General features: G+C 37.8%; 1 protein-coding gene and 1 long non-coding RNA gene across 2 annotated transcripts in view; both read left to right on the top strand.

Annotated features, from left to right (window-relative positions):
- The window catches only part of LOC138146579 (dual 3',5'-cyclic-AMP and -GMP phosphodiesterase 11A-like), a 76,497-nt gene extending 72,983 nt beyond the window's left edge, over positions 1-3,514 (top strand). The window contains exon 5 of the mRNA XM_069068596.1: positions 3,437-3,514. Coding sequence (XP_068924697.1) covers positions 3,437-3,514 — 78 coding nt within the window. The remainder of the gene's footprint in view (positions 1-3,436) is intronic.
- Positions 3,515-11,083: 7,569 nt separating this feature from the next.
- The window catches only part of LOC138146539 (uncharacterized), a 4,702-nt gene continuing 1,388 nt past the window's right edge, over positions 11,084-14,397 (top strand). Inside the window, exons 1-2 of the long non-coding RNA XR_011164518.1 lie at positions 11,084-11,147; positions 13,683-13,750. This is a non-coding gene — a long non-coding RNA (uncharacterized lncRNA). The remainder of the gene's footprint in view (positions 11,148-13,682; positions 13,751-14,397) is intronic.

The following is a 14,397-nucleotide window of genomic DNA, read 5'->3' as shown; positions in this document are numbered from 1 at the left end:
CACATTTTTAAGGCAGGATACAAATCCAGGTTTTTCTAACTCCTAAAGTGTAGCACTTGGTCCTGTCCTTTAGAAGCTTACATTCTAATGCTGACTGCCACATATCAATGCTGTCCATATGTATATGATAGGATATTAGTTAATATCACAGTCAATCAATAAGCACATACACTAAGTGTTGTACAGGGACATTTAAAGATCTTTATATGTTTATAGATATAATTGAATTCAATAACAAGCATTTATTATATGGCTTCTCTATGCTGGGAACTACTATATATTTAAAAATTCAGACTCATAAAATCTTCAAAGAGGATTATCTAGATACAAATGATACAATTAATGATCTCGACTCGGCAGAATCTTTATGAGTCTTCCCAATATTTTTATTAACTGTTTTATTAATTCTGATACAATTGGATTCAAGTTTGACTTTATTTTCCCCTTAATAATGGGTCTCCCTGGGGGGTCAGAGTCAAGATGGTGGAGTAGAAACAGGACTTCTACAGGGCTGTGGCTTCCACCTCCTCCAGTTCATGTAAAAGGTGACTCTGAAGAAACTTTGGAGCTACAGAACCCACAAAATGACACAGAAAAGCTAACCTCCTGCTGAGGACAGCCCAGCAGGCCAGCAGGAAATGGCAAGTGCAGGGCTCTGGAAGTTGAGCCCAGCCCTGCATAAGCCCAAGATTTTAGCATCAGGGTGGCCTGACCATCTGCCAGCTTGAGGGACTTCAGATCACAAGCAGCTATGGTGGTTTCCAGAATTATCAACACATAGATGCTAAGGACAAAGTGAGAGATCAGTGCAGTGTGGACTTCAGGATCCAGTAGTTCGGGAGTACAGTGGGCCTTTGCCCCCAGGGCAAGACATGGCTGAGGTGCAGCAGCCCTGCAGCCTCAGCTTCAGCTCCTTGCCTGCAGATTGTAGGGGGACCAGTCTGAGGGATAATCACTCTTGCTTTAATCTGCTTGGATCAGGATTGTGGTGTAGGATGGAGGCCTGGGTGTGCAACCAGCTTGCCAGAGCTTGTGTAGACTTCAGAGAGGGCACCCAACTAATACCTTCAGCAGCTGAGAAAACCCCAGCAATTGGGATGAAGCTCAACTGTCTGGTAGCAGAGTCCTACTGTGGCAAAAAGCGCAAAAGTCAAGTAATTGAGTGGCAACATGAGCAAATGAGGGAAGCAAAGCAAGCAGAACAACCCAACTTTACACTCCTATTTTGGGGACAAAAAGGATCAAAGCATGGAACAGGAGAAAGACAGTGAAGTCAGAACTCCTGCACCAAAAGCTTCCAAGAAAAATATGAGCTGGTTACAGACCATAGAGGACCTTAAGAAGGGTTTTGAAAACCAAATAAAAGAAGTGGGGGAAAAATTGGGAAGAGAAATGAGAATAATGCAATAAAATTATGAAATGGGAGTCAACAACATGACTGAAGAAAATAACACCTTAAAAATAGACTAACTCAAATGGCAAAAGAAGCTCAAAAGGCAATGAGGAGAAGAATGCCTTAAAAAGCCAAATTTGCCAGGTGGGAAAAGAATCTCAAAAGCTCATTGAAGAGAATCATTCCTTCAGAATTAGATTGGAGCAAATGGAAGCTAGTGACTTTATGATAAATCAAGATACTATTAAACAGATCCAAAAAAAATTAAAAACAATAGAAGGCAATGTGAAATATTTCACTGGGAAAACCACTGTCCTGGAAAATAGATCAAGGAGAGATAATTTAAAAATTATTGGACTACCTGGAAGCCATGATCAAAAGAAGAACCTAGAAATCATTCTTCAAGAAATTCTCAAGGAAAATTGCCCTGATGTTTTAGAACCAGAGGGCAAAATAGAGGTTGAAAGAATCCACCAATCACGTCCTGAAAAAGATTCCAAAAAGAAAACTCCTAGGAATATTATAGCCAGGTTCCAGAATTCCCAGATCAAGGAGAAAATATTACAAGCAGCCAGGAAGAAACAATTTGAATATTGTGGAAAGACAATCAGGATAACACAGGATCTGGCAGCTTCCACATTGAGGGATCGAAGGGCTTGGAATATGATATTCTGGAGGTCAAAGGAGCTGGGATTAAAACCGAGAATCACCTACCCAGCAAAATTGAATATCATGTTTCAGGGGAAAATATGGTCATTCAATGAAATAGAGGACTTTCAAGCATTCTTGATGAAAAAACCAAAGTCAAATAGAAAATTTGACATTCAGATACAAGAAGCAAGAGAAGCATGAGAAGGTAAACAGGGAAAAGAAATAATAAGGAACTTATCAAAGTTGAACTATTTACATTCCTACATGGAAAAACAATCATTGTAACTGATGAAACTTTTCTCAGTATGAGAATAGTTGAAGGGAATCAAAATGTGTGTGTGTGTGTGTGTGTATACACACACACACACACACACACATATATGTCTATATAGGAGGGTATATGGGCATATGAATACATATGTGAATGTGTGTATATATGTTTTCAGGTATACATAGATAGAGGGCACAGGACCAATTTAATATGAAGGGATGATACTTAAAAGTTGATATTAAGAGGTGAGAGAGAAATATAATGAGAGGAGATGGGGAAAGACAGAATGGGGTAAACTATCTCATATAGAAGAGGCAAGGGAAAATGGTTACAATGAAGAGGAAGAACAGGAAGACAAAAGGGAATGGGTCAGCCTTATTCTCATTGAATTTGGCTTAGGGAGGGAATGACATACACACTAAATAGGGTATCTCACCCTACAGGAGAGTAGGGGGGAAGGGGATGAAAGGGGGGGATGATGGAAGCGAGGGCAGGCTGGTGGAGGACAGAAGCTAGAAGCACCCACTTTTGAAAAGAGACAGGATCAAAGTAGAGAACAGAATAAGTGGGAGTGGGATAGGAGGGAGGGAAATATATTCAGTATTTTACAATATATCCACTATGGAAATGTTTTGCGTAGCTACGCATGTAAAACCTATACTGAATTGCTTATCTTCCCAGTAAGTGTGGGTGAAAAGGGAGGAAGGAAATGAATCTGGAATTCAAAGTTTTAATATCAAATGTTTAAAATACATATTATTATTATTAATATTACTTTACATATAACTGGGAAATAAGACATACAGATACTGGGGCATAGAGATCCACTGTACCCTACTGGAAAGTCAGAGGGGGTATGGGAGAAGATATGGAAGAGAGCAGATTGGAGGAGGGGATATGCAGTGGGATTGCTATTTTGGGGTGGTGGGTAGGGGAAAAACAGGGAGAATATTTGTAACTCAAAATCTTGCAGAAATGAATGATGTAAACTAGAAGTTAGTAAAGCATTTGATTAAAAAAAATGGGTCTCCCTATCTCTCCCAGGCTGGAGACATAGAGCATACTAATATTCCAAACTCACTATTAATGATTATGAGTAATTTTATCTGTTCCATGTCTAGCATGGTCCTTTTCATTCCTCTGTAGGCAAACTGGTGGCCCTTGCAACTAGAGATTCACCATATAAATGCTCAACTTAGTGCAGACATCTGGTAGGCATAGTTCATTACAACTCAGAATTCCCAAATGATTTTTTGTGCTTATTTGTGTATACTACTCTTTGATTTAAGATAAAAAGCATTTGAGGAAGTATACTTGGTTGTGAGAGAGTTTTTCCTAGTGAAAAATTTGTCTCTAATTGCCATGTTGTAGGACAGTGACGGGAAAGAGTTCTTGTCAAAATGGCTCATTACTGAACAAGGGAAACAATTTGTCAGCATAATATTTCCCTCTAATATCTGGGGAGTCCTTCCAACACACTTCACCAGAGTGACAGCTGTCAACCCTCAGTGTATTCAGGGCCTAAATTGATCTACAGAAACAAAGTCCTCAATCAAAAGACCAAGCCCACCTTATCCTTCTATATTTCCTTTTAAGATGATATGAAATGGGAGATATAGTGTTAAGTTCTTCAAGTGACTTCACAAGTTAAAATACTATATAATCATTCAAGAAAGAAGGCTAATGCAACTGAAAAGTAAATTGCTTTTTCCTCTTAGAGAAGAACAGTCTTTCAGATGACTGGCTGAAAATAATCTCCAGGGGAAGAGCTTGCCTGGAGATATATGGCACCTTTTGGAACTGTGTTAAGTTTATCTGAGGATGTTTGATTTCTCTCCTCATCTGTGTCTGGGATATGTGCCTATAATTTTTCCTGGCTATCATAACCCTGTTGTTGCTCATCAGTGGCAAAATGTAAGGCACTCTGACTAAATACTCAGGGATACTGCTCAGATGTTTCAAAATTCTAGGTCTCAGCACTCCTGGGAAAACTTCTTGTCTTCCTGTGTTCCCTACTTGTAAATTGGGAATAATATAAAACTGACCTCCCTGATCTGTGTAAGGATTCATTAGTTAGCAAGAACAATAGACAGTTAATCTCTCTCTCCTATCCTATCAACCCCTAACAATGGATAATTTCCAGCATCTTTCTCTTCCACTCCAGCTGGCCAAGCTAGCAGAATGCTGATGAAGAAAATCTTGGAATTATGCTTATGGCATCTACTACCAAACTGGTCCTGTAGCAGGACAATTGTTTTCATCTATCTCCTTTTGACTCTCATTAATGTATGCCAGGTGTGAGTCACTAGCCTCAGTACCAAGAATACAAATGTAAAAGTGGAATAATATCATGATATTGGTTTAGGAAGGCTCATAATAGCAAGATCTAGTTCAAGGAAATACAAAGCAGATAAAAGGACAGGAAAGCAAGTCAGCTTTATTGAGGGGACATACTCATTACAAAATGAAGGACAGTCATGGTGGAAACTGATCATAAGTGTTTGGAACCCAACTCCAGAGATGCTTGGTGGGATTTTATAAGGTGAGTATCTGAGTCTAGCAAGACCAAGCACTGGGGGAAGGGAGCAAAGAGACCTTGGGACCAAATGTTGATTCATGCTAATAGGTGGGGAATGGGAAGTAAGGAAAGACTGCTGAAGAATTTGGTAGATGGTCGATATTCAAACTCCCTGTTGTCAGGAAAAGGATTTTTGCTTGTTACTGGAGGCAACTTGGTGTGGGCAAAACACTGGACCTAGTGTCAGGTAGACCCAAGTTCAAATCTAGCCTCAGACACTTACCAACTGTGTGCCTCTGGACAAGTCACTTAGCCTCCATCTGCCTCAGTATGCTTATCTAACAAATGGGAGCAATAATAGCACCTTCTTCACAGGGTTGTTGTGAGGATCAAATGAGATCTGTAAAGCAGTTTATAAATCTTAAATCTCTGTACAAATGCTAGCTATTATTATTATTACCATTATTATTATTATTATTATTATTATTATTATTATTGCTTGTCTTACTATAATAGGGTGACTCGGGTTTTGAGCTTTCCTCAGGCCTTCTTTATATAGCAAGGCAGGGAGGCTATTGTCCCTGACCTTGGGGAGTTTATGTCCAATTCGGTCCCCAGTGTATCAGAAAATTTAAGGAAATAGAGCAGACAGCCTAAAAGAGTTCTGGTCCTCACAGAAAGGTATGCCCAGTGGAGGTTATCAGACATCAACAAAGTTCCTTTAGAACAAAACCCCTTTTCTTCCTCTCAGCCACAGTCTTGGTTTTAGCTTCAATTCAGTTCTATAAGCAGACACTGCTGTGTGCAAAGCACTGTCCTTGGTGCTGGAAATACAAAGGCATCATGCCTTTGCCCTGGTATGAGATCTCTTGAGCTTCTGTCAAAGTACCTGAAAAAAATTATGCAGAACATGGCTAAAAGGTCTTATAGTTTTTTTTAAAGGTCTTATAGTTTTTACTTCACATTTTGGATAGAAAAAAACTATCAGATCTGGGTGGGAAAAGTACTTATTAAAACATAGTTCATTAGAAAATATTTGTGGTGGCCAGCCTCCATTAAAGTCCTGTACTGAGTGCCTCATCATAGTGTGAGGGTGACTCCCAAGTCCTGGCAAACTATACCCATAGACCCCCCCCCCCCCAGTTCTGGCAAGTTCTGCTCTTTCAATAGTGTGTGTCTGTGAAATGAAGATGGACTTGATTAAGTGTGTCGAGGCTTTTCACCAGAAACTTAGCTAACAGGGGTTGAATTTTTTTGGCCATGATAACTAATGAGTCCATCTACTAAGGAGCAGAGGGAAGGGCTTGCCATCTGAGTCAGCAGTGAGAGTATCTATCCAGATGAAGCCATGCATTTCAGATTGACTAAAGTATAGATGCTGAATGTAGGTATTTGATTGAATTTGTGTATCATTTTAGTGTTTCCCCTTGAGAAGGCACATCTCTTGAGGACAAGGACTGTGACTCCTTTATTCATATATGAACTCTAGAGATGATATGTTGCCATGAATAGGAAAGGAATAGAGGCTAAAAATTGGAGACAATAATAATGATATTGATAGCTAGCATTTATATAGTACTGTGAAGTTTGAAAAGCATTTTATATGTGTTATCTCATTTGATCACATAAACATTTAAGGCCTTTTAAATATATCCTATTCACCTATATGTATGTCAATATTAATAATATCTCACATTTATATGGTGCTTTAAAAGAATTTTACATACATTATCATCTTTGATCCTCTTAACCCATTGAGGAGATATGATAATTATTATTATCCACATTTTACAAATAAAGACATTGAAAGGTTAAATGATTTGTGTAAAATTACCTTACAGCTAAGTAGAAGAGCCCTGATTAAATGAAGGCCTTCTTCCTCCAAATATCAAGCTCCTTCCACCATGTTATAATATGAATTATTTCATCTTCTTGTGTATGTCAGGATTGCCCATTGCCTTTGTCTAGAACAGGGGTTCTTAACCTGGAGTTCATAGACTCCCACGGTGTTGGCAGATAGATTGCAAGCAGTCCATGAACTTGGATAGGAAGAAAAGAACATACATCTTTGTTTTCACTAACCTCTAGCTGAGATTTATTATTGATACTAATAATAAAAATAACAATAGCATCTCCTTCCATTAGTCTGAGAAAAGTTATATAACTTTCACAAGGCTGTCATAGAGGTTCAAGATACAAGAACCCTAGATCTAGAAGATTTATCTTGCTAGCCATTTTCAATTTTATTCCAACCAATTGTTTGCTGTCGACTAAGCCTTAATTTTGTTGTTCAGTCATTTCAATCGAGTCTGACTCTACATGACCTCATTTGGGGTTTTCATGGCAAAGATATTGGAGTGGCTTGCCATTTCCTTCTCCAGCAGATGAAGACTGAGGCAAGCAGGATTAAGTGACTTATCCAGGGTCACACAGCTAGTATGTGTGTGAGGCAAGATTTGAATTCTGGAAGATGAGTCTTCATGACTCTAGGCTTGGCATTCTATCCATTGCACCACCTAGATGCCTAGGCCTTAATCAAAGAGTAGAAATCAAGCATTTGTCCCAAGAGATTGAAGTTTAAAGAGTCCAAAAATTTAGCACTATTTAAGCAACAAGCAAGAAATGAATTCATCACCTCCATAGTAGCACTAACTCCTCTCATGGGGCTAGTACAGTAACAAAATTTTCAATAAACCAAATTTTTTCTTAATTATTGATGGGGTTGCTTTGACATCATGAATTAAAAATTTGAATTAAGGACATTTCATACTGCTTACCTTGGAGACCAAAAGTGCCAGATGTGGCTTTTCCCCTTCACAAAAACATGTATATATGTTGCAGTTGCATGCAGATGCCATTTGCATTGGGCAAGTTTGGTGAGTTCTTGAAGGCATGAAGTTCTCTATGCATGAGAACCTTCAAGATATGATAATCATTTAGTCTTTCTTGTAAGTATCATGAAACTCATTGATGGAACTCCTGAAAATTACTTGCCCTCTAGGACTCTTATGTTTAAAAGTCCTTTGGCCTTACCTTTGATGTAAGATACAAAAAAGGATCTCTAAAGGGATCCAAAAATCCAAAACAAACATCACTGAATGACTCTCCAAGTCAGCATATTCCTTTTGCTTAATTTTATATTTCCTTCCATTTGTGTCATGGTGGAAGAAATTTCTGAAGCAGCCAGGTACAAATTTGGGGTTTTCCCAACCTTCCTCAACCAAGTATAGGATCAGACAACTGAACATACTGAACTTCTGCATTAATGCTATAAAGAGGAAAAATCCAGGAAAGGAACAGGGGAAAGAAAAAAGCCAGCAACTAATAATAGAGTTAGCGTTGTGCAGAGGCAAGGTTTATGGTAACTTACTTGGTTTGATTTGGGGGGGGGGGGCCTACAGGAAGGTCTTATTGCTCACTCTTCCCTATCCCTTAGGCTATGACCTCCCTAAGAAAAGAGACTGTCTTTTAACTTTCTTTGTATCCACAGCACTTAGCAAAGTACCTGGCACATAGTAGGGATTAATAGATGCTTGCTGACTGATTGCCCTACTTACATCCCCTATCCTGTGACAGATGCTTGAAATTTTAATTAGAGCTTCATCTTAGAATCAGGAGTTAAGACAAGGCTGTTCAGAATACGGCTAATTTTGATCAATGAATATTTATTTAGCATATTGCAATTCCAAGATAAGAATGAAACAGTTGCTGCCTTCAAGGAGCTTATATTCTGTCATTTCAGACATGTGATTCTTTCATCAAAAAATTGAGGCTTTTAAAGATCTAATTTATCTGTTTGATTAGGGTGAAGTAAAATTTTGTCTATGTACAGCTTTTTTTTAATGTGGTATTTACCTATTTTTTTCACATAGCTGACAATTTAACTCTTTAAACACCAAAACTTCCTTTTAGTATTAGACCTTTCTCTGCTTCTTAAACAGCATACGTTTCGCTTATTTTTAACTTTTTCTTGATGATTTAGAATTGTTGTCTTGAGCATCAATTATTATGCTTTGGCAGCCTTAGAGAACTATTGAATTTTGTGGGATTATTTGTAAGTACACAACCTGATCCTGGATCACTATCACTTTTAATTCCTGTACTTTCTCCTTAAGTCATTTCTCTCCTCTCTTGCTATTAATCTATGAAGAGTCACTTCTTGCTATTATCTATGTGCCTGACATATTAAATAGTGGGAAGAATGCTTGTATAATATAATAGAATGCTTTTAAGTCTCAGTATACCTCATAGGGTTATCATAAAGACCAAACTGAGATAGTATATGCAAGGCAATTAGTAAACCTGTTCAATGTCTTAATTCTCATCTACTGTGGGCTAAGAAATTAGGTAATCTACCTTGTAGCTAACATAATAACTACATATATATACATATATATAGCTAACATAATAACAATAACTAACATTTATGTTAACCATGTTTCCATGAAGACCCTTTTACAAACATTATCTTGTCACAACAACTCTGAGAGGTGGGTGCTATTATTACCCCCATTTTACAAATGAAGAAACAGAGGCAAAGGATAAAAGACTTGCCCAGGGTCACACACAGCTAGTAATTATCTGAGGTCAAAGTTGAACTCAGGTCTTCCTGACATATACCTCTCTATCTCTATGCTCAGAATTGCCTAAAATACTCTCTTGTGAGCTTTAATTAGTGCACAAGTATTTGGTTGCTCCTTTTTTCATTCATGGTTCTAATCCATCTTCCATTTTTGTGAGGTTGACAAACAGAAGACTTTTAGATAGGTGAACTTTTATGATAAGATTGCATGGCATAGTAACTAGACAGCTAGCCTATAACACACGAAGACCTGGGTTCAAGCCCTGCTTCTGACCATACTATCTATATGACCCCTGGAAAGTCACTTAACGTCTTCGTGCTCCAAGCATCTCTGGAAGACTAAGTTATAGAGAAAGGGCTAGCCTGCATCAGCAGGGGGAGTTTACTTACCTGGGAGTTCCTTCTATCAATGAAATCACCAATCTAGTCCTTTTCCCCTTGTCCCTATACCAGACTCTTCAGGCATCTTCATTTATCAGTCACATGTTGTAAATGCTACTAGCCTAGACTTTGTTGTTGAGTCATTTTCAGTCACATCCAAATCTTCATGACCCCATGATCCATAAGAATGAATTTATCTCCCATAGCACTGAACTTACCATCAGAAAGTGACTTTTTGTTGTTTGATTCTTTGTGACCTATTTGGGGTTTTCTTGGAAAAGATACTGGAGTGGTTTGCCATTTCCTTCTCCAGTTCATTTTACAGATGAAGAAACTGAGGCAAACAGGGCTAAGTGATTTACTCAGGGTCACACAGCTAGTGAGTATCTGAGGCCAGATTTGAACTCAGGAACACAAATCTTCCTAACTCCAGGCCCAGCAGTGTATCCACTGAGCCACCTAGCTGCTTGTGCAGCTAACTTGGGGTGAAATTGTAAAATAGGTAAAGAGTTAATGGAGCAAAGATTCCAGAAGGTTCTTGGTCATGTTAATTAACATTCAGGAGAAGGGTACCATCTGTAGCAATTCTAGTTTTATTGTCTAACCTGTTAGTAATAATAATCAATACTATAGGTCTTTAAAGTTTGGTTTACTCATTTGTAACAAGGACATCAACTACAATGACCTTACAAACATTTATACAGAGACAGATGATTCAGGGATCACTCCTATATCAGTAACAACTTCCTGGCCATTAGAATATAATCAATTTCATTTTTGTGGTGTTAATCATTTACAATGAATCTATATTCAAAACTGCTGTTGTCCTTGCACACCATATCCTTCTGCTTGGCAAGCAAGTTGTGTGTGTATGTGTGTGTTTACATATGTATACATCAATCGATTTATTTCTATTCTATAATTTATTTATATTTTAATACATTTATATGTACTTATATAAATACACATACACATATGTATATATAAACAAATATAATGCAATTTGAGTAGAGAAATCACACCGACAACTGCAGAAGGAGGTGGCACTTAAAATTCAGCTTGAGGACTTTGGAAAGGCAGAGTTGAAAATAGATAGTTGGGTATATGTGTATTTTTAAAAATTGATTTAAATATGGTGTTTAATTTAAGATTAATTTATTTTAGTATTTATATTTAATCTCAGGAGACTTGTTACTGGAAATTGTAACTGGGATTATAAAGCAGTAATGAATAATTAATATATATTTTAACACTTCTGAAATTTTTTTATCCTAGGCTGACCAGATATCTGGCTTTCATATAAGATCTGTGCTCTGTGTCCCTATTTGGAACAGCAATCACCAAATAATTGGTAAGATACTGACATAAGTAAGATAAATATTGCTCTGGAATCAAGTATTCTTCCATTAAAGTTGGTTGGTATTGTTATTTCTTCCCTTTTTGAGCTCCAGAATTCATCAGTCTGAGTCAGCCCATCCCACATTTTCATTCAGACTCCATGTAAGGACTTCATGCTTCTTTCGGAGGAAATTAAGTATTTGTCCATTCATTCATCAGTAAATATTTATTGAGTGCAAAGAAGAAATTCTTCATTTACTTTAAATGCAGAGAAATAAGAGACATGCTAAATTAGCTCTACACCAGCAAGCATTTAGGCTTTTGTCAAAAGAAATCTCATCTGTAACCTCATCTCATCTGAGAAATCACCGAGCCTGGGAAGCCTAGTGATGGTACAGGGACTAAAACTGAACAAAAAAGCACTAAGATTCTTAAGGGAGATAATTTTCTCTTGGAGTAATATGGATTTTTCTTTTTAAAAATTCCTAATTTGGGGGCAGCTAGGTGACTCAGTGAATAGAGCACCGGCTCTGGAAGCAGGAGGACCTGAGTTCAAATACAGCCTCAGACACTTAACACTTACTAGCCGTGTGACCTTGGGCAAGTTGCAAACCCAATTGCCCTGCTGTCCCCCCTTCAAAAAAGAAAAAAACAACAACCCTAATTTCTAACTGTATAAGTCTCTTTCACTGGGCAGCTGTTTTCCTCTAGGAAATTTCTAGAAGATTTCCTCATTAAGCTCCAGAGGACTGACTGGTGTTTGGCAATGGAATTCCATATTCTTCTAATTAGTGCTTAGAACTAAATTTGGAAATGATTTTTTTCATTCATTTATTCAAAAGAATCAAGTATCTCAATACTGTGAGTGCATCAATTGTATGAGAAAAGATGAATACCAAGGCGAGAGGAAAGTGGAAGAGTTAGGAATCACAGTTCCTAATATAAAACACTGAGCAAGACCATTTCAGACAGCTAAATATGTTGACAGGTAACAGAATGACAGCTAAAACTGTAGCAAACTGAACCAAGACAAATAACCAAGTAATTTTTTCCTATGTTGTGAGATCACATCATTTTAAATCAATAATATATCTGTAATTATTTCTAAATTGGGGCTGTGGTTTACTTAAATGTGAGATGCCTAAGTTTTTCATTTAACCTACCAGTTCCAAGCAATATTCCATGGACTTAACATTTTTAAAAGTATAAGTCACTTTCTGCAGCTAAGTGGAACGATGGATAGAATGCCAGGCCTGGAGTCAGGAAGACTTATCTTTCTGAGTTCAAATCTGGCCTCAGACACTTCCTAGCTGTGTAACTGTGGGTAAATCACTTAATCCTGGTTGCCTTGGTTTCCTCATCTGTAAAATGAGTTGGATAAGTAAATGGCAAACCACTCCAGTGTCTTTTCCAAGAAAACCCCAAATAGGTCACAAAGAATCAAACAATAAGAAACCACTTTCTGATCGTAAATTCAGTAATATGGGAGATAAATTCATTCTTGTGGATCACTAGAAGTAGAGGCTATTTGTCTACTGAACTCTGCCTTAGTTTTGTAGAGGGCCAGGGTTCTGCGATTTCCTTCCTTGTAGGTTTATGGCACTCTCCTGTATTATTTCTCATGTCCTGGAACACTTGGTATGGTACCGGGGGTGAACGTGCAGATAAGGGAGCAGACATAAATCTAAATCAAATGGTAGTGGGGACTGCAACATTGCCTTACAATAATGGTGTTGGAGATTAGGATTAATTTAGGGTAGTATGAGATATAAATATGAGTATGAGAAAGCACACTGCAAGCCTTAAAGTGACATATAAATACAGTCATCATCATCATCGTTTTTATTAGCCTCTAGTCACCATTTCTACAGTTTTGTAATGACTTCATTCTCTGGGCCTCGTACTACACTCCTAAACTTAAACATTGTTTATAAAGCAATATGGGGGTATTCTAGTAAATGTTTAACTCACTTGGGAAAAGAAATAAACATACAAGAATTTTTGAGTTTAATTCTGCATTATTAATACTTAATCTTAAGTATGGACAATCAATAAAACAATAAATGAAGTCTTGATTTATAGTGAGTGCTATAACTTAGGTTTAAATGCTCACATTGAAAATGTAAGCATGTTAGAGCTCTAGCACCTCCCTGGGCTAACTCTTGCCTCCTAGGTTAACAGCAGTATATCAGACTTTTGTTGTAGGTCTTTATTTTTGCCCTTGAGTATATTTACACAAAAACCAACCATGTTGTAAGGAGTTCTTGGGCTTATAGATCCCCATGGCATGTGTTCAGGGAGCCCTAAGGATATTTTATGTCTCCTTAAACTTCAGTGGAGCTCAGTTTGAAAACCACTGCTCCAGAAGCCTCAATGGGATCATTTGACTCTCTAAATTCCTTCTTTCTAAGCCCATGTGGGCAGAATTTAAATGAAGCATTTGTGTATGTTCCAAAGTCTCAGAATAGACATGGACTAGATCCCTGCTATGTATTTTGGCGATCTTGGCTTTCTGTGTTTGATAATATGATGTGAAATCTTTCAACAGGAGTTGCTCAAGTCTTAAACAGACTCGATGGGAAACCTTTTGATGACGCTGATCAACGACTTTTTGAGGTACAGAAAGAGCTTTGTAAACTAGGGGGGCAAGTGATCCAAGCATAATTGTATTTATGACAAAGTTCTTTCAGAGACTGAAGTCAGTAGGGTCAGAGCTTTATTGATGCTGGGATTTGCTCATCTTGATTTAATGCATCCCTCTATATTCCCATCTCTGCCAGATATGGCTAGTTTCTTATAGTAATCCCATCAGATATAATCCAGGTCTATTGAGATTATCTCCAGTCTCAAAACAACTGTAGAAAAGCACCAGGAGCAGTGGTGTATGATATGATCTAGCTTATTTGACAATAATGTGTACTCCTAATTCCTATTTAATGCAATCAATTATAATCCAAAAAAGCATTTAATAAATTTTTACTATGTGAAGAGCCACTGTGCTGCTCCTAGAGAAACAGAAACAAATAGAAAAACCATCCATTCCTTTAAGGAGCTTACATTCTACCACTCCACCATCTCTCCTCATAACCCTGTATTTCAGATTGCCCTCATATTAGAGAGAGAGAGAGACAGAGAGACAGAGAGAGAGAGAGAGACAGAGACAGAGAGACAGAGAGAGAGAGAGACAGAGAGAGAGAGACAGAGAGACAGAGACAGAGAGACAGAGACAGAGAGAGAGAGACAGAGAGAGAGACAAAGACAGA

Source organism: Petaurus breviceps, unplaced genomic scaffold (assembly GCF_028583685.1).
Source record: "Petaurus breviceps papuanus isolate PSGF00001 unplaced genomic scaffold, PetGlider_PUasm1.0 90763, whole genome shotgun sequence".
Taxonomy (NCBI): Eukaryota; Metazoa; Chordata; class Mammalia; order Diprotodontia; family Petauridae; genus Petaurus; species Petaurus breviceps.
Note: the sequence above shows the minus strand (reverse complement) of the source record. Positions and strands in the feature narration are given on the sequence as shown.